This window comes from Labrus mixtus, chromosome 11 (assembly GCF_963584025.1).
Source record: "Labrus mixtus chromosome 11, fLabMix1.1, whole genome shotgun sequence".
NCBI lineage: Eukaryota > Metazoa > Chordata > Actinopteri > Labriformes > Labridae > Labrus > Labrus mixtus.
In genome coordinates this window covers 28,002,725-28,028,618 of record NC_083622.1, presented here as the reverse complement: position 1 = coordinate 28,028,618, position 25,894 = coordinate 28,002,725, and the positions used below count along the sequence as shown (strand labels likewise).

General features: G+C 41.7%; 1 protein-coding gene across 1 annotated transcript in view; it reads left to right on the top strand.

Annotated features, from left to right (window-relative positions):
* The first annotated feature begins 3,581 nt into the window (after positions 1 to 3,581).
* rspo2 (R-spondin 2) overlaps positions 3,582 to 25,894 on the top strand; it is a 60,219-nt gene continuing 37,906 nt past the window's right edge. Inside the window, exons 1-2 of the mRNA XM_061051173.1 lie at positions 3,582 to 4,051; positions 4,301 to 4,616. Coding sequence (XP_060907156.1) covers positions 4,517 to 4,616 — 100 coding nt within the window. The 5' untranslated portion in view covers positions 3,582 to 4,051; positions 4,301 to 4,516. The remainder of the gene's footprint in view (positions 4,052 to 4,300; positions 4,617 to 25,894) is intronic.

Sequence of the window (25,894 nt, the reverse complement as noted above, 5' to 3'; positions counted from 1 at the left end):
TATTTCTGGACATTACAAACAGTGGTTGAGGTTTCAGTGGTCAGCCTTTTTTTTCTATCAGTAATACTTGATGAAGTTTTAATGTGCACATTGAGTCACCGAGTGGGACAGTTAAGACTCCTGCGTGTGATGCGGCTCATGTGTGCGCTGTAATGATGAATGGCTGTTTAGTCTGTCGGTTTTATGGTGTTTTAGTGGTTCGCTTCACCGTGGCAGACGTCTCGCTGAGTGGGCCGTCAGCCGGAGGGGGCGAACAAAGGTGATGTACAGTTACCAGTGGTCACACACTCTGCCAGTCATCCTTCCCATCCGAGGACATGAGGGAGCCATAAAGAACCATTAGCCAGACGGACACAATCTTTTAAATGTTCCACCCCACCCCCGCTCCTCTCTGCTTTTCGACCTTCTCATAACTCAGTCGTCTGCCTCTCTCCAGCCCACCTGCTTACTTTCAGGCCTTCATTCCTTCACAAGTAATATTTCTCATGGCATTTTACTACCCATGTTTTTACATTCAAAAACACTTTTTTTTTATTCGGCCAATTCAGAAGTCTGGAAAGTGCAAAGAGGGTCTCAGTGACTAACAGACTCTTGAACACTTTTATCTTAAAGAATATACAGTCCATATACAATATGGACCTTCTCTCTTTATGTTGTCAACTCTGAACTGAACCAACCAACTACAAAATCATTCATTGAATTGTGACCATGGAAATATATGAAGCTTATAAACGTATTTTAAGAGGGGAAAGAAGCTGCCCTGTACTGCTGCCGTATGTCCGTCATTACAGTTCCCCATGCAGGTGTAATTTATGCACCTACTCAGGACCCACAGATGGAGAGCATGAAGGTCCCATCTTTCAGCACTGCTCTGTTTTTGTTTCCATTTGTTTTGTTTGAGCCTACAATAAGTCAGTCCCCGCTGCCAACCGCAGCCCTTCAAGCTGGTTACTGCAACGTGTCTGAATGGTTGACCTCACCAAATGTGTTTTTCAGGAAGAAAACCCCATGTGTTTGTTTAAAAAAAAAATGATGAAATCAAACCTAGGTGTTGACTTGATGTCCCTGAAACTCAAGTCTCCATCACTTTTTTTTTTAATCCAACATGAAAGTAAGAAACAATCAAACGTTTAAGTTCGGAAACAAAAACATCCCATGCAATTACACATTTAGAAAAAAAAAAGATCAAATTTGGCAGACCTGCTTGTGTCCATCTGGCTTTCAGGAGGGAAAATAGTTTAAAGAGAAGCATAAATGTACCCTTTATTTTACAATCATATCTTTTAGAGAACCTAAAAGCTCTTAATTACATGTTTTAACTTTGAAAACTTCAAAATCCCTTGAAGTCAATTTGATTTGCACATTGACATTGACACTGATTATTCGAGTCATCATAAAGCAGTTGAAAAGCGATCTCACCTGTAGGTCTGTTTAAAAGATGTTCACTTTGTGATCATATCACAATGTTCATCAGCACATGGAGATTTCAGGGTGTCTGTGACCTGTAGATGTACATCTCCTTTTATTTAAGTTCATATTTAGGGTCAAGCTCCAGAGCAGCTACTCAACTGACCTTAAGATTCCAACTGTGGAGATGGTCAAAGTGTATTTGTACATGTGGACTGTAATTCTGCTCTGTTTCCAAATGTCATTTCAGAGTATTTCAGGACATTGATATTTGTCTCATTCCAGCTACAAACAGGGGAAGTTTCTAACTTTAACTTGAACTTTCTCAGCTGGCCTCACTCTCTGACATTTAGAAGATCCTGACTTAGATGTCCACTGTGGCCTGGAACATTTTTCTGACTTTTTACCTAAGCAAAAGCATGACATCAGCCCACGCTGAAGAGTGTCCAGTCTGGATCTGTGATCCACAGAGGGTATAGCAGATTCCTTCATTGCTGTTATGGCACTGAGGGCTCCTAGCCAAGAATCCAAATGCTGACGTCACCTCACTTATGTGCAATGCAAAGGGAAGGAGGGAGGGGGAGAGGAGAGGAGAGGAGAGAGAGAGAAGAGAGAGGAGGGATGGCGAGAATAAAGTGATTGGTTTACCGGCTCTCTTCTCCATGACACATCATGAAAATAAAAGTGCCGGAGGCCTAAATTATCACATTCACCTTAACCGTGCACTTTCTCATGTTGTTTTAGAGAGGATTCCAAACCAACGGCACAGCCTGCGGCTAACAGCCCTCCTGACCACAATGTCTGTCATTGCTCTCTGGATAAATAAATAAACAAAGTCAGGACAAAGGTCACTATAGGTTTTGGCAAGGAAACAACCATGATTCCTCCTTTTTTTTGTAGAGGTTTTCCCCCCACAGATATTTTTTTCTATCACTTCCAGTGACAAAATGGAAACTTGTCCTTCTGTGTGTTTGAGTGAGGGAACGATGTCTCCTGTTCATTTACTGGTTTCTTTGGGCTTCAAAGGATAACATAATTATGTAAATGAAAAATGTGTATTTTTTAATATGAGAAGAGGAAGTTGATTGATTTATTAATTAATTATTTAAGACATTCTATCACTATGTTCGTGCTTAAACAATGCTATGGAAGGTTTGTGTTGTGACTTCACATTAATTTTACGGGTGCAGAATAACAGTCTTCACATGAAAATCATTTCCTCAAATAAATAAAAGATTAAGTGCCACACCTAGTGGCAGAAGGAGGTAGAGCATTCACAAGTTGTGCTTCAATCAGGACGTGGAGCAGCGGCTGAGTGGGATAAAATAGCCCTTAAAGTGTGTGTGGAGTGTTTCAGCCCTCTATATTCATCCACATATTCTCTTTTTATACCAACGCTGCTGCCACACTTCGTCTCGGCTCTGTAATTGTAATTGACGTGCAGTAAGCGTGGATGAGTGCCAGCAGCCGAAAGGCTGAAGGAAAATCTCTGCCTCCATTAAACATCTCATGTGTTTCTGTTGATGAGGTCGCCCGGGTCAGCATGAAAGGCCCGAGTCTTCAAAACCCTGAACTTATTGACTGATTTATAACCTACATGCTCAACAATTACAGCCTCAACAACGATTATCATTCATTTCAGAGTAGAGAGGGGAAGGGGTGCGCAATATAAGAGGCGTGATGAGATGGTTGACTTGCAGGCCCAACACACACCACCGCACATCCTGCATATAATTTCCTTTTTTTTTGGGTGAACCTCTAATTATTAAATAGTTATCATCAGTGCAAGAAAGCCTAACCAAGAAAGTAAGATTGACTATGTTGCAATTACCATTTCAATTTGACTCAATTGAGGGGGGCTCATCAAACTTTAATTTCAAACTTAAAGAAGAAATATATTATGGGAAATTAGTCAAATACGTGATGATACAATGGAAATGTATCTGTGATACTCGATGAATAAAACGAATAATCTGAAAGTTGTAACAGTAGGATCAATGTTGCACACAAGCTACAGTCCCATATCCTCTGCAAAAAAAAAGAAGTCCTTTCCTGTTTCCAGCTTTTTACGCTCACTAGGACCCAGAGGCAGCCACTACCGGCCAGTGTGGGTGAGTGCGCGGGGGTTGTGGGGAGGTGGGGGGAGACTACGCTGAATGTCATCCTCAACATCTTAAATAAGAAGAAAACACAAAACTAGAAACCTCCACACGTGACATCGTCTCAGTGCTATATGAGGAAAAAGGCAGCAAGCATCAGGACCAGTCCAGAGTCAGTCAACCTCGGCAGCGCGCAAAACGCTCACACGCACTCACTCACTCACTCACTCACCGGCTCTTGTTTTCCGCTGTATATCAAGCAACACATGTGAGATTCTGCGGCTATACAGGACACGGACAGCACGAGCTTGAGAGAGGAAGCGCAGGTAAACGGAATCTAAACTTCTACTAAGAGGAGGAAAGGAACCCAAAACTCTCCACTCACCGCGACATCCTTTTTTTTCCTGCTCCGAGAACCTCCGCTCTCTTCTGGAGACAACAGCTCCTCAACCAAAGAGGGATGCTGCATGTTCCCGAGCCGCACTTGCACTCAGACGGAACCTAAAAAGTTGACCGGAGCGGAATTACACTTCATCTGAGGCAAGGTATACACCGACACGTTATTTCACGGAGCGTTTGGGCGACTATTACGCACGGTTGCGCTTGTTTTTGGAAGGGGCGTTTGAGCAGTACGCATAGCCTTTGCATCCTGATTGTTCTACCACATTTACACACAGAAGAGCTGGGCATATTTAGTTTTGATCCCCTCTTATCACTCCCAAGCATCATTGTTAAGTAAGGTGTTGATTTCATTACAGTTATCACAGTAATCTCCTTTGTCATTCTTCCCGCAGCGCACCAAAACGGACACTTTTAGTGACTGGAGGATCCGCGCGCTTCATAAAATGATTCCAATCGGCGACGTGATAACATGTCGCATCTCGTCGGGTGTTTGACACGTTTGAAGAGCGACTAAAGAAACTGGAGGAGGACATAACAAAGTCAGATCATTCATCCTGAGCCCCGCTGGCACCTTTTTACTGGAGTCCGAACAACAGATCGCCGTCCAGATGCAGTTTCGACTCTTCTCCTTTGCCCTGATCGTATTGAACTGTATGGAGTACAGCAACTGTCAGGCGCCTTCGCACCGCTGGAGGAGAAACAAAAGAGGTAACACGATGTTTCAGTCTACAGGTCTTAGAAAAGCTTCAATGTTCACGGAGTTTGTATGGGTTACGGGAGGCAACGGCAACAGCCCCAAACAAGGTTTCGCGCACATTCTAAGTCCGTTTTCTAACCTTTGTCATTACTGTGCACACATTATCTGTATGGTCCCATATATTACAACGCGCACAATGCAGGCGGAAGTCTGAAAAATAATCAAATAATATCTTAGTTTGATTATTACGTGCTCAAATTTGAGAATTATCGTGCAACACATATTTTCATTCAGAATAATTTAAGAAATTCCTACTGAAAGAATATTTGAATTCAAACCACGAAATCAGTCTTTTAGCTTCTAAAGTATCTAATGAACATCTTGTAATAACTTTTTTTTTTCAGTTTTATGTAACGATTTCAAAGCCGGTAGCTTATGCGTAAAATGTGCGCAAAATTGGCCACTCGTGTGGCTTTACAAAATTAACAATAAAACATGTTGCGTCAGTGAATTGGCTAATAGTGTTTAAAGCACGCTGTCAGACGGGCTGTTAACGCTACTTCCACACGATGCTGTGGCCCCAACAAAGGGCTCCCCTATATTATTTACATGTGAAACTGCTAAAAAGCTGCTGGCGCGTATCCGTCTATAGAGAGTTCGCGGCTTATGTGAGGGTAGGGGGTCGTATAGTGGGAGTTATTTAATGAATAGATACGGAATCCCCTTCCTCTGACTTATGAATTGCACATCTCCACTCCAGCCCCCTAAGCTGGTTTTAATTGATCGCATAACCACTTTGAACAGTTGGTAGGAAACCCGCATAACAATCGCTCAGCGGAGGTGCAGAGGGTTGAGGAGGGGATCAGCCCCTTTGTAAATACTACTCTATACTCTGAATGAATGAGGAGACAGTGGGATTAGGAGAGTAGCCCCCGTCGAGTCCTCCTCAGACCTGTGACATAACACATCACAGCGATCCTGAGGGTGACCATGGAGGAGACTTGGTCCAGCCAGGTCGCGCACAGCACAGGGACCCTTAAACGGTCTTATAGGCAGCTCTAAAACCGTCAGCCTAGTGTGGCAGTACAGTATAAAAAGTCATTTAAAGTCAGAGTGGAGGGGGTCTTGTAAATTGTACGGCAATCACAGATTTAATCATATGCGCTGCGTGCCAGGGGGAACCTCCACACTCTGCAAGCCCTCCACTGCCCATCTGCAAATAATCAGGCAATCACTGCAGGGTACTGGCACACACACGTTTCTCAGCTCCTCTGTGTGTTTCTTTCTCGGAGGACTGTGTGATCTTAGATAGTAGGGGATGGAATGCAATTTTCTTGGTATGATCAATCTTTTTTTTTTTGTTGGAACTGCTTCAATCCGGAGGGTATTTTGGACGGTCAAGCAGTAAGACCCAGTGTTAGCATTTGTCTCAAGGTGTGTCTTTATGTGTTGTGTTTGTGTCAAGTAGAGGTGGAGAGTTGGAGAGAGAGGAATAAAGGGGGGGGGGGGGGAGTAGATGAGATCAGGGGGTTAACTGACACATTTGACCTTAAGAACAGCTTTAGGCTGAGTACTATAAGCTACACATTGTTACAGCCAGTGTAACCGCCGGATGTTACACTTGTCAAACTAATCCCATGTAAATATGTACAGGTTTTTACCTTACAGTTGTGCTGGGAGTGAAAAAGTGTGTGTGTGTGTGTGTGTGTGCGCGTCTACCTGGGGTGGGGGGCAATAGCCCTTTGGGCCAAAAGTGCCATTCTTGCAAGCACTGGCAGCCAGCCAAGTTTTCGGTATTTGCTTCCTTCCTTTATTTATCACGGTTATATTGAAAGAAGCATGTGTAAGAGATCATCGTCCAATAGGCCCAGAAATGCTTGAATATTTTTCTAGCCCTCAAGGTTCCTGTGACAGCTTTATACACAGCCGGTCTGGCATGCACGGGGAGCAATCCAAACTGTTCAGGAGTGTTGAGACCCAGACATGTTCAAACCTCAATTTGGCCACTCTCCGCTCCCCCAGTCGTAACTGCTTTATGCGTAACAAAACACATAATTCAACAAATGCCTTTTTCATTTTTACATGCATGTTAGAAAAAAAGTTCTGCCATTAAAATACTGCGCGTGTGTAGCCACATAACCGAGTGAGGTGTAAGGGATTGAGATGCCATTATAATTAGGGGATGTCAAGGAGAAAAACAGCCATTGCTCATGACTCAAGTCTCCTAAAATGTACGAGTGGAGGCAAGATTGGGATCTTAGTGTGGTTTCTGGGCTGATCTTGTCTTGCTCCCTCACTGCATGGCAAGACCCAACCTTCCATTTGGCTGCGGTAGCTGTACATATACATTATTTTCATGTAAAACAGATGACAAAACATATTAAATTTACACCTCCTTACCCCCTATCCTGTCCAAGATGCCAACGAGCCTTTCTATGATATCATTGCTCGACACAAGGGTATAACTTTTCATTTTTATTCTCTGGCTAATGATGCCACCTGCTGACTACATAAAATCAGGCTGGACTACCAAATGCAGCCTGGAGGAACAGAGGCGCACAGTGGGCCCCTAAGAAGTTTAAACAGGTAATGAATGGGTAACAACAGGCAAAAGTGGTGAAAAGTTGCCATCTGATACTGTTAACCCTCCATGTGTACTCAGAAATCCCAAATTTGAATTCCCAGCAGGCTGCAGGATGGTTCAGATCATATTCAACTGTGTAATCTGTTACTTTAACAGTGTTCCCAGATGTTTTGAAGGACAAAGCGTGATTGGATGAAACCAGTGCAGCATATGAAGTTGGAGGGAGTGAGGTCAGAGATGCATAACTGTTGTGCAGTTGATGACAGTCAGCAGCAGGGGTGTGTGTGGACTGTTTTTGATGCAAAAATACACAAAAAGTGTGTCAGTCAAAAATGTGTTTCAGACTATCCCCTTCTTTCAGCAAACAAACTTAGAACCTCAAACATTGACTTTCCTGAGTAACTTTCTGATTTAGTTTGTTGAGAATTAAACAGAAAATATCGTGATTTGGCAAATATTTTAAAGTCAAAAGTAGTTTTTGATGGTATAAATTTTAAGAATCAGAGCATCTCGTGTGCAGATCAGCATTCAAACAGTTGCCTCTCTTTCTAAGCCAGAGGAAATCAGGCCCTCTGTGTGCTGAAAGCTCACACAAAATCCCAGGTTTGTGGGTGTAAGTGTTAATGTTGGAACCAAGTACTTCAGTGCAATATAATACGTTGATTAAGTGCCTAGTGAGGAGAGGAAACGCTCCAAGAGGCTGCTTTTTTTTACACAAGCCTTGCCACTCTTGCCTTTGGAAAAAGTGAAAAAGCCCTGCAGATGGCATGTCTGTTAACGAGGCCTTCTCACATGATGCCACTCTAATCCAGGTGATGTGAGCCTTGCTTCCTGACTTTGTTTTATTTATGAACATGAAACAGCAGTTTGGTCACTTGAAGGAAATGTTGAAAAGCCTGACATTTGACAGTTTTGAAAAACAACAGCAACCCCCCCCCCCCCTGTTCTCGTCGTCCTCTGAGTCGGTGCTGGCTGAGCAGAGGTGGGGGCTTTTTAGGGGATGAGGAAGGCGCATTTAAGCAGATCAGCTGGAAACGGCTGAATGTGAACAGCATCACCTGAGAGGGATTACAGCGAGCCGAGTCTTGACCTGAGCCGGAGCTCCGGCGTCAAGGAACAGAGCTCTGTCTTTTCTCTCCCAGGCCCCATCAGCCAAGCCTCGATGAGTGAAAATGTGTGTGTGAGAGAGAGAGTGTGTGTGTGTGAGAAAGAGAGAAGGATGAGGGAGATTTACAGATACATAACAGGTGCATGTTGCTGATGCTCTAATCAAGACATCAAGTGCAGAATGACACATGCCCCCCCCCCCCCCCCCCCCCAGCCTCACCCGCCCCAAGTCTTCCACCAATCATGTCTACGGTCTGTCTCGGGGATTATCATGGCCATTAAGGACAATGATTCACTTATGTGCTGTATTGATAAATCACATTAGTCTGACCCAGCCTCCGAACTCTGTCGAAAGACTAGCTCCTTGTTTGACCTACTAACCCATGCATGTCGATCCTGGCCTGTAGCGCAGCTCCTTCTCCGAGTCACAGCGGTATCAGATGAAGCCAGTGAAAGGCTCCTCAGTGCGCTCATGCCATGCTACACTGCCGAAAAAGCTCAGTAGAGGAAAAAACATGCAGTGGCATGAACTTTCTACAGAGAGAGAGAGAGGCACAGAGAGAGATTCTTTTTGGGACCATGTGACAAAGTAGGGATGATCCGATTCACTCTTTCTCGCTTTTCCCCTTGGAAAAAAAAAAAACGAATTTCCCGTCTTTTCCTGTATCTGAAAATGCAATCAATCCTAATCAGTCTAATAGTCTAGATTATTCTTTATGTGGTAGGCTGTGAATTGAAGGAGCAGAGTCAGAGAGATGAGATATCCATATTCATCCATCAGCTCTTTGGTTTTTGCTCCATGTCTATTTCACATGGATGAGAAATCGGGTTTTTGCAATGCTTCTGCTTTTTCATGTCACAACTAACTTTCATTTTAAGTATATTTGGTCCTTTTGTTTCCTTTTTTCACCCTTGAATAATAATAATAATAATAATAATAATAATAATAATAATAATAATAAAGTTTATTTATATAGCGCTTTTCGCAGACAAAGGTCACAAAGTGCTTTACATCAACAAAAAACAACATGTATGTATGCTGTCAACAACAACATACATATAATGGAAGAAAAAAGAAAAGAAAAAATGACATAAAAAATGAAAATGAATACACCAGGGGATCCTCTCCTATCCTCAACGATTATTATCAAAGGTTCACATTCGCTGGTTAAGTTAAATGCCAACAGATGGTTTTATTTCAGGTACATTTCTTACCTCACTGTAAACCTTCATTTTTTTCCGGAAATGTGAAATAAAACTCATTGTATAAAATCTCCTAATACAATCCATATTTCCTGACTGTGATTGCAAACTCCTGAGCGGTACACAAAAACCGCAGTGTCCCTCCAGAGTGCAAGGGTGATTTTTGTACCTCTCACCACAGCCCGTTCCTTCAATTGCACACTCCCCCCGAAGCAATTACACCTTAATACGTTTCCTTATAAAGCTACTAAATGTGACCAGCCAATTTGGTCCGATTCTCTCAAGTTTATTGGGCTGTAAAAGTCTAATGTGGGAATCATTTGTAAGTGCTACACATAAAACAACAACACAAAAGGAGTATTTTTTGAAAAAATGACTCATACAAGGGCTTCACAGGTAGGAGAGCTGCCCAGAGCCGGAGATGGAGCCCCTCAGGCTTACACTGAAATGCACTTCCAGACTACTTAGCTCTCACATTACTAATACACACCTCAATGAAGAGCTGTTTAGAGGTAATGACGTAGATACAACAGGCATTCATTGTGTTTTTTCCCCAATGAATTTAGCCATTAGAATAGTTAAAATTGACAATTTCCCCTTTGCTGTTTGTTATATAAAGTAAATCAACTTTTAAGGAAAATACACTTATGAGCATGGTGCCGGATGCTAACTAGTTTAGCTTAGCACAGAAAGAAGTTGGGGCAGCTATGCTAGCTCTCTGAAGCTTACAAAATCCCCCTATTAGCACTAAAACCAGCTAATTTAATGTTGTACCTTTTTAGTTTAATGCTCAGTTGTACAGTGACCATGACAAGGTTCAGTCTTGGCGAGGTGCAGTTGGTACACAACCAGTCGAGTCTGGAAATGTCAAGAAATAGTTCAAAACATTTTTCCACATAGCAAAAAAAAACACCTAACATTTTCTTTGTAGATCGAATGACGTGTTGATTCACAAACTTAGATGTGTATTAAGACAATTTTGTTTCTCTTCAGAGAAAGCCTTGCTAGCTGTTTTTCCCAGGTCCATTCTTCATGCTAAGCTAACCAGCTGCAAGAAGTAGCTTAGTATTTCCTGTATCAACGTGGGATTGGTATTGAGTTTCTCTTCAACTCAACAAAAAAGTTGGCTTTCAAGAAAATATCAGGAAAAGCTGCCCCTGAAATCTTCCTCAGTCGTTGTTGTTCACATATGAATCTTACAACCGGAAACTTTCCCTGTTGGACTGGAGTGTTTATGTGTGCTTGTGTGTGTGTGCTTGTGTGTGTGTGTGTGTGTGTGTGTGTGTGTGCTTGTGTGTGTGTGTATGTGTGTTAGGGGTTGGGTGGTAGCAGTCTTTGCCTTTATATCAATGTTACATGTAATGGGACATATTCATAGTATCATCGAACAAACTGTCAAACAGAAAAGAGTACAGAGTTGTTTTATTAGGTGCACGACGATCGCACCAGTCGGTAACCGGTTCCATGATATAAACGTCATCAGCTCCAGCTCACCCTCTCACTCGAAGTGATCTTTCCTAAATGGTGACTGCTGTGTTCACACACCAGCTCACCCAGACTTCACTTGGGAATTTTACTTTGGGGCTGGCAGGAAAATTCAATTTAAAATCAGGGTGAAAAATAAACGGCTGTTTGTGATCACACAAGCAGTTCACCCTCGAAAAACTCTGTGGTTACCAATGGTAACAAAGCATATTCACCAGTCTATAAAATTGATGCCCCATGCCAGGTGCCCTTAATGTGTAGAAGAGCCCTGTATATGTACACAAGAGTCCTTGGGAGGGTTCTTAATGTCTCAGTGTTTATAGAGAAGGCCAAACACTGTATGCACACATTTTCCATGTTAGTGTGCTCTTCTGTGTGCGTGCCGTAGATTATCTACTTTGCATCGATCTGTAAAGCCTGGAAACCTGAAACTTCAGGAGGCCCCTTGAGAAAATACACTAACCTCAACCTGTGCAGAAAGCACAAACACACTGGCTCTAGTTTGACACTGATTTCTGTGTGCATCAATGTTCTAATGGCTGCAGCTCCTACAGTACAACATGTAGGCAAGGGGATCTGATCACTACCCCTTGTGCCCACCCCGTAACACCCGACAAAGGGAAAAGACTCCCCCCCCCCCCCCCCCCCTGCTTTTATGGGACCTCTAATTATGCTTACATGCCACATCAAAATAAGCCCAGCATGCAATGCCTTTGGTATGGAGAGGAAGTGAGCTGGTCAGATCCAATAAAGGGTCTCTCTGCAGAGCTCGCCTGTAATTTGGCGGCTCAAGATTTGTCGTGGGAGAGTCACAGGTAAAGGTGTAGCTGCCCCCGCCCCCCACTGTCGCCTACTGGCTGTCTGTTGCACTGGATCTCCACAGGGATTGGAGTGTCAGCAAATCTTAAAGATAAACTGTATATGCATCAGTAATTTCAAAAATAGCTTTTCTCACCTTTTTTTTCCCAACATGATGTAGTGAAGAATATTTCAGCCCCAGTGTTGATGTATCAGCCTGCTCCAACCTCTGTTATGGTTTTGATATGATTTTGGCTCACAGTGTGGTTAATGTCAGTAACCCAGCACCTTTAGACTAAATGAAGTCTCACACTTGGCTTGGACTTGTTGGGACAAGATCTTTGAATGCTACCGAAGGTAAACCTTACACTGGATTTTTTTGTTTTCTCGGGCATGGGGCTTTGTTGAGGCTGGCCTTTGCTCATATCTCATAATTCTCAGGCCTTGTGGTGTGAGAAGAGGAAGGCCTCATGGCTGCCTGCGGAGTGCAGAAGCACCCAGTGTGTTTTTAATCAAGAACAAGGCTGGGAGTCATTACTGGGCCTCAATGTTGGCCTCATTGTCTCTCTAACTCCCTCTGTGGAGAGAGGAGGACAGAGGGTGAGGGGGGTGGGGGGAAACAGTGAGGGCAACATAGCGTGCATGTCAGCTGTAAAGAGGTCTCAAAGGGTCATACCCTGAAGATTTATGTGGTCAGAATGGAAGAGGTACAGAGAAAAAAAGTTACTTGGAAGTGAGGATGCACAGAGCAGTGGAGATGTGATAGAATGAGACACATACTGTATCTGCCTGTAACTTGAGTAAAGTGGTAGGGTTGTGCATGTATGGAAGCAACAGTAACTTACATTCAGCCTTAAGGAAGAAGAGCGTATTACTTTTTTTCTGCACAAGTTTTTCTAGCATAAATCTTGTAATTGTTGCCCCTCTTTATCAGTGTTGTGTTTACCTCTGTCCAGACATTTCTTCCTAACTGGCTAGTATCCTAATTGTAAAGCAATAAGAACCTTTTACAGCTCTTTTTCCCACCAAGTGTGGCTGAACAACACACGTGTCAACTATTTTTAAACATGAAGCACAAAGCTGTTATCTACTTTTGTCCTAATTGTCTTTCCCTGTTTTTACCCTTTTAACTCCCGTAATAGCTTCCCTTCACAAGCCACAGAGAGCAAACACCAGGTGGGAAGTTGGTGTGTTTTGTCCTCAACTTAGTCTTCTAGTCTTCAACTTAGTAAAAAGTGTTTCATGTTACACTTTTTTAAACTTACATCAACTGTATGCATGGCCACTTGGGGGCAGTTTTAAACAAGCTAAAACATAACATTGACATAAAATCATCCCATCATTGGCATTGGAATTTATTGGCAAACGTATTTCCATCAATACATCAGCATACATTTGGTGTGTCTCTTGCCAGGTTATAATTGTAGTTCAAATTATGAGCCCTCCTTTTAGCTGCGATCTGGTCCCCCCCATGACTCCTTTTTGTGGGCACTTGCTAGCATTACATTCTGCATTATGTTCACCTCTGAATTGTCACTAAGTTTATTTCATGCAACTTCACAAGTATATTACAGATATTTTGGCTAAGAATCTCTTTCTAAAAATCAAGTGTCTACAAAATGCAATAATGCAAGCGGTGAGACCAAATAGTTAGTTTGTGCTCCACAAAACCAAAACAACGAGCTGAAAGATGTTAAAAAGCACCGTAGAGCTTAGCCGAACTGAAGACATGATGAATAAGTATGGATTAACCACGATCAGTGACACCTTCCACATAATAATGTTACCAATTTGAAAGGTCATAACATCATATATGATTACACATATTGAGGGATGAAGACTCAATAACAAAATCAAGTTGGACTTCCACACAGTCTTACTTAAGCCAGACTGAATTGCAAACCTGTCGCTGCTTCTCACAATCAGGCTTTTGTGGGCGGAGACAACATCTTGTTGATCCAATTACAATGTACAGCTTGCTCCCTTGGCGATTGCATTTGGGTTGCAGAAGTCAAATACAGAAGAGCTTTGGCTTGGTGAAGTTTCTAGAGGTACATTTTTAGGCTTTACTTTACACTCCCTCCAGATCACACTTCATTGATTGGATAATTCTTTATGTACACCTGCCAATGAATGCACCACCTGACTCGTTGAAGCTCATTGGTGGTCGCCCATCAACAGTGATTTGGTTTGGAAGATGGAGCCTATACTAGTGGCCTTCCGTTACTTTGTATTCCTCCCAGCCAAGATGTGTCTCCACCACTGTGCTGAACATCCACCAGCATGGGCCCAGCCTTGTTCACTATAATACAGTGCATGTCTGAACCAGTGGTTGTGTGGTTATGGTCTTTGTTTGTCTTTTTCTCCGTGTTGACAAAACCGGTGTGTGTTTCTACACTTTGCTCTGGATGCACACCATGAAGTCTCAGGACACAGATCCACACAAACACACACACACACACACACACACACACACACACACACACACACACACATACATACACACACACACACACACACAAAGTGTAAAAAAGAGAGGGTGTGGAAGTCTAATTTTGAGGGAAAACTTGTACACTTTGTTGTAATTTTAACACAGCACATATTTATGTTGCGCTTTGTCAAAGGAGAACATCAATTGTGGTGCCTTGGTTTTGACTTTCTTTCTCCATCAGGGTTTCTCACTAATCTTGTTTCAGGGTTTAGACAATGGAACGAGGCTGCGGTAGAGACAGATGCTCGACAGAAAAGTATAAAGATTTAGAAGAAAAAAAGAAATCCATTAACATTTCTCAGATTCCTTCCTGCTTTTTTGCCCCTCTAGTTATACACTTGTATTACATCTTGGCGGAGTTCTCCTTAACTGAATATTATTTTATTTGGACTGGGGCCAGGTCCCAGGAGTAGCGGCCTTAGCTGTGTAAACAGCTGTCACTAGCGGGAGTCATAACGAATAGGTATCCGTAGACAGGGGTCACATGTAGTTTACATGTTTACCAGCTAATGGCCTTGGAGATGGTACTGCTTTGGTGCCGTAATGGGCAGTGGTGACAATGTGGGGCTGTTTATCATCACAGAGCATTAGGGCACACTGCATACGAGTAGCTAGAGTAACTTATTTCAAACACCTTCTAATATAGAGGAAATCATACTGCATCAAGACTGTTCTTTTTCTGGCAACTTCTGAGGTTGAATTGTTGCAGCCTCTACATGACAACTCAATTTGCTGCTCATTTGTTGCAGTAAACACTGTGGCATGTAGGCACAAGACAGGTACGCTCCTATGTAATGATACACTTGGATTTCATGCCACCCAGACGTTTTGGATGCAAGTCTGCGTTCTTCATCTCAAACTTGATTTTTATCGCAACATCTTACACGTCCTTTAGATTCTAGCTCAACCTGCATACCAAAGCTTACATTGTTCATGGCAACACGTCGTGTTTCCACACCCAGAAGCACTTTTTAACTTAAAGGAAATGATGTTTGCACCACTGTTGTTGCTCTATGTTCTCTATTTTGCCAGGTGGAGTCCACTCTTCTTTCATACATCATGAAAGCATTTTTTTCTCTCAAAGGGCACTGTAGAAAATAACTGTTCTCTTGAGGGCTGAGTTTGGCCTTTTTCTCAGCCAGTGCAAGCTGGTTCCTGTTAAGAAGCCCGGGCAGTGCCAGCCATTCAGGTGCAGTTTTGTGGTGGTGCGAGAACATGAGGCCAGATGTGACTCAGACACCTGCTGGAGCAGAACGTGGCTGCTCTCATCTGGATACAGTATACACGTCTAAATAAATGGTATGCCACAGGCGCTGAGAGACACCTCATATTAACTTTTCTCTAATGTTTTGTGTGATCAACACATTTTCTCTTTGTAGCTTCTGAAGAAAAATATGAGTATTATTCTAATGGTCAACAATCCTACCACCCAGTGACAAATGTGGTCTGTGTCTGTATAGGAAACAGACCTCAGCTAGGTGAGAAAACACTCAAAGCTGTCTTCTTTTCCCGTGAAAGACCTAATGTAGATACTGGATCCGACCAAGTTTTTTCAGGAGGAGGAAAAAAAAGGGCTTTGATGTTTAGGTTTTGTGTTTTGTTTTGTGTAGCAGGCACCATGTGTGAAAGTGAGACCAGGTCTTTGCCAGCTGTCCCCTGTGGTGCACTCCACTTTTGACCCTGGCGATCACCTCACATCTCCCTGTCTGCCTCGGCGGGCGTTGAAGGCTGCGAGGTTGTATCTTGTTAAAAGGTTAATGAGGTAGAACTTTGTAACAGACATTCCCGCCCTGCCTCCTTGAGATCGGCATGAATGGGTTCGATAAGGGTAGTCGGTCTGCATTGGCTGTTTTTATTATTTAGTCTCCATCTTAAATGCCAAGAGCTTTTCACTTTTCATAGCTGGTGGTCAAATAGTTTGCTTTTTATTACACCCATTACAAAGATGAAGAATGTTTAAGGTAGCACCCTTCTCCTTGAGCTGGCTACCTTGTTTATGTGTTTAACGTTTTTTTTTAACTTTTTGCTATTTTCCACTTAATATCATGAAAAAATCTATTCACTCCTGAGCATTAGGGTTAGGGTTAACCCTAACCCTAACCCATTCAAGTTACACCTTCTGTGTAGTTTTTACATGTAAAACCTGATGGATTCCTCAGGAATATTACAGCATTATATTGAACCATCCTCCAACACCAGCTTCAATATTATGCTGCATTAGAAGAAGAAGATATACTTCATTAATACCGAGAGGGGAAATTCAATTTACACTCTGTTGTTGAGACATGCTATAAACACACAGGCTGAAATACACTCACATACACAAACAGGATCCTATGGAGATGCATTAATGGAGAATGTCCAGGCTTGGTCCAAACTGGGACTTCTACCCATGACCCTCCAGTTCCCAACCCAAGTCCCTACAGACTGAGCTACTGTTGCCCCCGGCAACTGCTGCCCAAATATTATTAATATTTTGTTAACTTTTTAGATTAGATCTCTTCTCAAACTCTCAGCAAATTATTTCTCTTTTGATACCAAAACGTACTCTTTCATTTCTTACTGATATGACTTTTATCATTGCTCGATATTCAATGGAAACCTATGATGCACTGATTCCTAAACTTTCCCAGCCAGGCCCCCCTTTTGGTTGAAGACTTACAAGCCTATTTTGAAGAGGAAACGATAAAGTAACAATCAAACATGCATCTTCTAAAATTTCTACACATAACATCACACACTGCTTTTAACCGATTTTCTCAAAACACACTCTGATGTTATGTCTCGGTTAGTATAGCCAGACCCTTGTGTCCAACAAAAACTTTACCCTGAAATAAATCATGAAATCACAAATACGTCAGATCCATCATTGGGAAGTTTATTGTTTGTTGCACTGGCAAACTAACTATTTATATTTGCCTCATGTTGATTGGTTGATTGATTGATTGATTGATAGAACTTTATTGTCAAACAAGGTTTAGAATTTGTCTTGCATCACAGCGGCTCTATTTACAACATAAACATTTAAGATAGGAAACAGAGAAACAAACATTTGACACAAAATTCAAACACTAAACGTGCCAAATATTTTGAAATAATATATGACACTTTATTTTAATCACAATATTAATCCTTCTTTATTAGACTTTGTTATCCTCAAAAGAAAACCTTAAATCTGCTCACCTCTCTACAGTACACCACAGAAACACACACACACACACACACACACACACACACACACACACACACACACACACACACACACACATACACACATGCACGTACACGCATTTACAGGATACAAAATGTACCATTATCAGCATAATTGGGATTCAGGACTGTTCAGGACGTACTTCAGAATTGTTATTATGCTTAAAGGTATACAGTAGGCTATCTGGAGCTTCTGGTTGTTACAGTCAGATGGATCAAGGCCATCAGTGTGACCATGTTTTGCTAAGCTAAACTCAGCTAACACCCTATTAGCTTCATGTTTCTAAAGAGTGTTCCAACATAAGAGTATTTTCCAAAATGTTGAAATGTACTGTAAGTATTAAAGTCTAACACCATAACATCTTCAGGTTCATACCTCATTCCAACTTGAAGCCTAAGTAGAAAAAATATATTTTCTTTTTCCAGCCCTGACAAGAAGTACTGTTCTGTCAGCAGTGTCAGGAAGTAATACAACACATTTTATTAATATCAGAATTTCTATCACTTTAGTCTACAATCTGTTTTTGTGTAACACTGAAACACATGATGAGTATCTCCCATCTGAATAAGCAGCTACAGTCTGTTTTCTTCTTTCTGGCGAGTGTCCACATGCAGCGCTTGAGTTGTTCAGATGTGAGCTGGGGGTCGGGACGAGTTTAGTCAAGGTGATGACAAATGGGGAAGAGAATAGGATGGGGTGGGAGACACAGAGCCTTACTGCATGGGGTGCAAATATGCCAAGTATGCCCACTGGCTTCACTGATCTTCTCCTGTGATGTCCTTGTGCCCCTCCCACACCGAGGGAAAACCCACGACCAGGTCCGACTCGGGGGGGCGGGGGGTTGTGTGGGAGGAGTGGGTGTGTGTGTTTGAGTGAGTGAGTGAGTGAATTACTAGACTTCCAGCACGTTGAGCTACAGGTGTGAAAATTAGGTGTGAGGTTTATGTGTGATAAATTACCAACATGTGGACTAATCGGAGCCACTCCACCCTTTTTCTCCACCCACCTTTTTCTCTTTTCCCTTTTCTTCTTTCCATCTGGGGGAAAACACATTTTTCCCACAGCTTGACTGGATTTGAGGGAGTGTAAATATTGAAATATTACAATATGTTCCCAACCCTTCTCTTTCTTTTGGGACTCATTTGTGACTTTGTACTGCTTTGACGTTATCGTTCTTGGAAACAACAGGGACTTTGGGGGGGAAACTGGTCTTTTGAGGCACTAGATCATAAAACAAAAGACTTATCACAATCTTAGCCTCAGTCCATGTCTCCCATCATTTGTAGTGGGCACACTCTCCCCTCCCAAGGACGAACAGATTTCTCGGGATGAAAAGGACAATATATCAAAAATTGTCGGCATAGAGAAATCCATTGAGTATCCCAAACAGTGCCTGGAATGTTTGTTTGAAAGTCTACTTTTGGTGGATTCATTTGCTAGTTATGCTTGACTGAGAGCTTTTTATTTTGATACCTTATCACTGCAAAAAAACAACAATTGACTGAAATTGATTTATCTTCTGAAAGTCTGTAGATTATAGAAAGGGACACAAGCAAAATAGCTCAAAAACTGCTTGTCAAAGAAACCCATTTCTATATTTTCTTTCCTTCTGTGCTTTTCCGTTAATTTGAATTTCATTTAACAACATGTAAATATGTGCCTATGTGTTGTATGCATCATTATTGACTGTCCCATCTAAAAGCAATGAAAATAGCTCATGGATAATTGTTAATAGTATGAGACGAGTGCTACACAGGGTCAAAAACTGGACATCTGTGTCATGCTCTACAGTGTAGTTTTGCAGCTTAAGGCCAATGTGCTTTTACTTCTCTGGGAGAGTTTTATAGTGACTTAATCTGCAATGCTCATGTGCTTAGTTGATACATCTTTTCCTCAGAATGTGGCACATAATTTCCATTTTAAGCTTCACTCTCAAAACAAATTACAAACCTTGGATCTGAAGGTAGGCAGTGGAGATGGGTTGAAAACTAATTGTTTGGTTTCACAAGAACATCAACCTTCTTCTTTGAACGAATGACCAAAAATTGGCGAGAGAGAGAGAAAAAGACCTGGCAGGAAACATGCTCATCTTCCAATGGCTGCCGTGATAGTGACAAAGTGGATCCTCCTGACTCATCGATGAACTCCTTTAGTGCTTCCATTCATTGCTGTCATAAAGTCCTTTTACACCTGTGCTGATCATCCATGCCGTTAAGTCAGCATCGCTGCCAGGAGACTCAAAAGCAGATGCTGGGTGACGGTGTGAACACACTTTTATTGTTGTAGTCCTTCAGCATGTGTTAGTGTGATGGGTCATGCAATATGATGAACTGGCCATTAATGAATAAACCATAGATGGGGAAAACTAAACCAACAATAAAGCTGACCTCTTAATGCAGCTTCACCAACAGTTATTTTTAAAAGTGTTGACTGTTTTAGAAAAGGATTTTTCCTTCCCTGGAACAAAAGTTTAACCTGATTAGAGGTTTGCATTGTTTCAGTGCATTGTTTGAGCTTTGTTTAAATTGACTGTGAACAGATATTCTGTTGTTTTCCAGGCACGACTGAGCTGTAAAACATTTTATTGGACCGCAAGCCACAGTGAAGAGGCAATGCTGTTTCTTGACCACCACATAAAGGGCATTCTCTCTGTTTTTCTCCTATGTGAGAACACAGCTTTCCAAGGCGGTCACATGTCTGCCGTGGTCAAGGGTTTAAGTGTCCATCAATGTGGCAGAAAGTGTGAAAGTCTGCAGCGCATTCCATGAGATCAGGTCGGCCAGGTCACCTTTAAGCTCTAATTTTCCAAACAGGAATTATGAGGTCTCTTTCACATCAGGAACTCCAGATGTTGGATTTGACCCAGGACATTGGACTTAAGTCATAATCCATTATGAACACGTTAATAAGGAAGTGAACTAACCTAGGGTCTTCATATAGAGTTTGAAGGCGCGCAGGGGTGAGAGCCGTGTCGAGTTCAGCTGGACAGATGGATGAAAGGTGCACAGAGCGTTTACAGATTGACTCAGAAAAACACTGACAATAATGTCCGGCGCAGTCTAGGCCTATGAAGACTGTTTCGTCATGAGCCGGGGATCCGGCCGAAGATTTCTGCCTTTTAATAAGACAGTTTTTTCTTACCACTGTAACTTTTGCTGCTTTGCTAAAGTGCTCATGATGGATAGGCCGGATCTTTGTAACATAACAATGAGTAAGGTCTTTTATCTGCTTTTTGTAACATAACAATGAGTAAGGTCTTTTTACCTGCTCTTTTGTAATGTTAACAGACAAAGAGTAAGGTATTTTACCTGCTTTTTGTAAAGTGTCTCGAGATAACACTTATTATGAGTTGACGCTATACAAATAAAAATTGATTGATTGATTGAATGTCCCTATCTCACTGTCTGCAGGTTCACAAAACATAGGACAACATATTATGAATACAGTTCACATGATCTGAATAATTGATATTCATTTAATGGGATAATTTTAATGGTTTGAACTCGAGATGTGCAGGATCAACTTGACCAAGTGTGTTGACCAAGGACACATCACACATATGGCTGCAGGAGCTGGGGATCGAACCCCTGACCTTTCGGTTGAGCGACTCTACCACTGAGTCACAGCTTTGCGTAAAACATGAAATGTGAGACAGGCTCTGCCAAGAATGACAACAAAAATCTAGCTATGACCCTCTCTCTTTGTCCCTGATAAACCTGTTTTATGTTATTTGATAATTTTTTTTTATTTATGAGACAATTAGCTTTTCAATTTGGGGGTAGGTGTTATTGGGGTTATGCACTGGGTTATAATGCATAGCAGACCTTCTCACAGGCATATTTTCCAGTGATCAAACTCCTTTAATTATATGTAACTTTTGAAACTTTTGATGGTCATGTTGTCATCCAATGAGTCAAATGTAGTTTTCCAACCTGCATGTGGCTGTGGCTCAATCTGTTGAATCATACCACAGTAATCTACCTTCAGCTTCTGTTTTATTGTGTACTAAAAAAGTAGCTTTTAAATTGTCCCCCATTATCCAGTTGCTTGTTTGAACCACGGCTCTCTGGTTTACCCATTGACTTTATAAACCGCCACCCTTTCAAGTGAAGGTTCAAATCTCTTTGCAGCCCGCCTTGCCTGGTGGATCTGTGTCACAGGAGCGAGCTAATATGTCTGACAGCAAATGTGTTTGCTCAAGTCGTGCTGCAAAATCATTATAAGCAGCAGGACAGGCATAAATTATAAACATGTGCTTACAGTATGATCTGTTAAAGTAAACTGGGGGGGAAAAGTAGATCCTAAAACCTGACTGTTTCCAGCTGGAAAGGAGTCGGAGGCAAGTCCAGCATATTTTCTGCTAAATTGGAGCAGAAATGTGCCTTCAGCACACAGGCCCGGAGTACCCCCCTCTCACCCCTTCTGTTTTTCCTCAATATTTTTTGAGCTAAGTGCAACTTCCACTTCCATGACAAATAAAGTCACGGGCCTGGAAAGTGGGCGGCTCAATGTAATTTTCCATGTACCAGCCTTTAATGAAGTTTAACAATGTTGAGACGTTGCTACGGCTGGTGAACTCTGAGTGTGAGGGTTGACACGGTTGGCTCTCTTGTCTACACCAGCTTCACAGCCTAAGCCTGGATAGTAACGCGGTCTGACCATGGATTCAGCGTGTGGTTGTTTCGCTTCTTACAGTTCGGTCTGCCACCCGTCGGTTGGTGGTTGCATCGCTGCTCTGTCCTGTATCTGCCCTCTCTTGCTCTCCTTTCTCTTTCTTCTCTTAAGTGGAGAAGCAGAAAGCTCATACCATCATTTAGGGGGGAACAAGGGAGGTGGACAACAAACAATAATTGTCTCAGTGCCATGAGGAAAGCATATAATTCTGTTGGTGAGTGTGATGCTTTCCACATGAGAGCACAAATCTTTTTGACCTGTTTCAGCAATGTAACTCTCAAACCTGAGGTTTGCCTGTGCTGCCTCTTCACCATATGACATTTATAGTAAGTATAGATGGAGACAGTAAAGTGAATCACTTTTTTGTCTTGTTACTTGATAACACCACACTTTTTCATATTGACTGTACTGTAAGTGCCTTCTCCAAACAATGGACAGTGTGGCTGCTGGTTAGTTGCATCCACAGTGTGTATTATTAGATTTACATACCAGGGCCCCTCGGAGACATGGAGGAGAACTGTGAGAATAGAAAGAGTTGTGTTTTAATACAATCTCTTGTCCTCCTTTTGCTGGGTGTGGAATTCTGTTTGCTGCGTTATGGCATTGCCTGGAAGTTGATCTATACTCTTATTCCAAACAGTTAGTATCCTGTGTTGTCATTTTCCATTTACTGTGGTGTTACAATCATATGAGGTAAGAAAAATCAGGGTTCTATGAAGCCAACCATCTCGTAGACATCACACATCTCTCTGTCCAATACAAAACTATTCTTTAGTTTACAATTGGGTTTATGTCTAGTGGTTAAGTTTGGGTTCTCCACTGTGATTTTCTCAGGTTGGAGTGAAAAATCACATTAGAAAAAAAATCACTTTTTCTTTTAAGACTTTTTAAGCATTTGAGGAAGCCCTGCCTGAAAAAGAAGTCTATTTGACAACACACGATGTTCCACAACCTGTATGTATGGCTCAGCATTAATGGTGCCTTCACAAATGTGCAAGTTACCCATGCCATGTTGACTAATGCGCACACATACGTCACAGTGGATGGCTGGATGAACCCGGACCTACAAAGTGGCCGTATTTCTGGATCTGATTTATCCACTATTTCCTCTAGTTTCCGCTTGGGAATGTAGCGTTCACAGTTATAGGTTTTTGGAAGTGTTCCTGAGCCCACACAGTGATGTCCACTTCAGAATTGTGTCTCTTTTTTAATGCAGGGCCTTCTAAGGTGTCCAAGATCCTCCAATATTGGTTTCCTGCCTCATCCTCCTCATACAGAGATTTCTTTAGATTCTGTGAATCTTTAAGTGACATTACGAACTTGAGACAAGGACATCAAAAGATTCTTTGCGATTTTAGAGAAACTGCTTTATGGAATCGTTGCTCTATTTTCTAGTACAGAATTTCACAGAGTGATGAACCACTCCCAAACTTTATGACAGAAATACTCAGCCTCTCTGGGATGCTCTTATCATACATAATCATTTTACCAATGTGTCGGCAGTAAATTCATTACATTTTTAGTAGCATCTACTGTATTTAAAAAATAAATTAAGCAGTTTGTTATGTCCATCTTCTGATTCCAATGAACTACATGTTTCTATTATTTCTTTAATAATGTAATGCATTTTTTTCTTTCCATTAAATTCAAAGACCTGAAAATGTATCAGTTTCAAAACTTCAACCATAAGATGTTTTTAAAAATCAACGTTGTCTTGCCCACATCACTGAAACCCAACGCATATCTTCTTCTTCTCAATGTTAAGTTCAGAGCTCTAAAAGAAACACAAACATTATGTGCAATTTGCCTTGTTAGGGTTTCGTATTGCAGAAAGTTGGAACGGGTCGATGTGAATGATTTCATGGGTAGCGGGAGGTGAGTGGAAGGCAGGAAGTAAGCCGGTTGGGCGTGGGTGGAACCCCCTGTATATGTGGTGGTTTTTGGCAGCCTCAGGAACAGTCTGTCACGCTCGCTTTGGACTCGTAAAAACGTACCTGAGATGGAGTTAGTTTTTTCTGCTGGATCCCACTGCAGCGCTAATTGTTTTTGAGCTGCTTCAGAGAAAAGCTAAGTGCAAGCCCAGGGCTGTGAAAATGGTACCCTTTAAACATGCAGTCATCCTTCCCATGAACATGCTAGATACCTATCAATCAATTTTTGTGAAGCTTTACTAGCATGTGACTTTAACTTCATTTTTCAAAGACTGATTTTTATAATATTATATAAAAAGCAATCGTTTAAAAGACAATGAGAAAGATTATTGACTTTGTTGGGCAACAGTTTGACATTTAGAAAGTACACTGACATTTATTTGGTGTTAGTAAGTTGGCACACATCTGTATGGTAGTTGTTCTTAAGCTTTGTTTTCCATTTAGCATTTTTCCATTGAAAAGACGTTTAAAAATCATATATGGCCACAGTTCAAAAGAAGTATTAAACTCGTTCAAAGATGAAAATGATTGCTCTGACTTTTGGAATATGTCAATTAAACATCTAAGAGTAAGCCACATTTAACTGGACAATCTGCTTGTGTCTCAAGACTCATCACACAGCCACACACAGACAGTAACAACGACCATTTTAAAGTTGTAGACAACTGCCAGCATGTAAGTCAGCCTACCCATCAATATGTGCTACCAAGCAGCTCTATGCAGTACATGGAGCATTATTTGATAGGGGCTTTACGTCTATCCAGAAATGCTTCTTCTAAAATCTTAAAAACAGGTTTTACCATTGAGTATTAAAACATGCTGTCCCTTTCCTCAGAGTGCAAATTTAACAAGATGTATTTTAAAGTGATGTTGTACTGGGAGCATTATTTGATGGGTATAACTGTCCACATGCTCCCCATACTCTGATAATGCATTGAAACGCGTTAATATGAAATTCTTTTGTTTGGTTGCATTACTCGATAGGGGATATTGATAGCCTCTGCTATTGTTTTGTGCTGCGGTAGCATTTTTTTGACAAGGCAGCACATCTCAACAGAACACCGAGCTCGTTGCTACCCTTGTTTCTAGATCTACTGCTAAGATTTTTTTCTCTATTTCTAACACAGAAAGCAGTCACAATAGTAACTCTGTCACAATATATAGTTGATGGGTGAGGAAGAGGATATGAGAAACACTCTTCATGTGGTGCATGTGTTTGAGTAGCATCTTCAAACAAGCCCTCTGCCTTGTAGACATGACACATTGAGGCAATTATTAAGTCTTTGTATTAAAAGTATTTTCAGAGGCTTCTTCAGTGACATCCATACAAGCTGGAGCTTTTGTAAATACTATACTTCAGGCTCAGAGGGATCTTCAGTTAGCTGTTAGAAGTGGGAACAGTGGATTTGTTTTGTTTCACGTAATTTGTATTCTGTGGTTGAAACCATAAACGGCAATGGTTTATCGTGTGCAGGGAGTGGCACTTTGAATATCTTGTACACCGCTCCCCTGTCTTTTAAAGCATGTTTGGTAATCCTGGTATCCATACATACAGTATCCTCATGATGACCACTGTGTCTATAGCTTCTCTATGTCTGGGTCACTTGGGTTTGAACAGGAGAAACACTAGAAGTGCTGAGGCATGACATGATTTGTGGGGGAAAGAAGAATCCATAAAGGGCAGTTGAGCATGTGTCAAAACATGACACACAGCCTGTTTTTTTTTTTAATGTTTGGATGGGCTGGTTTAGAACGTATCGGTTGTCTGAGAACACGCAAAAGACACAATATGCAAAGCTCAAACC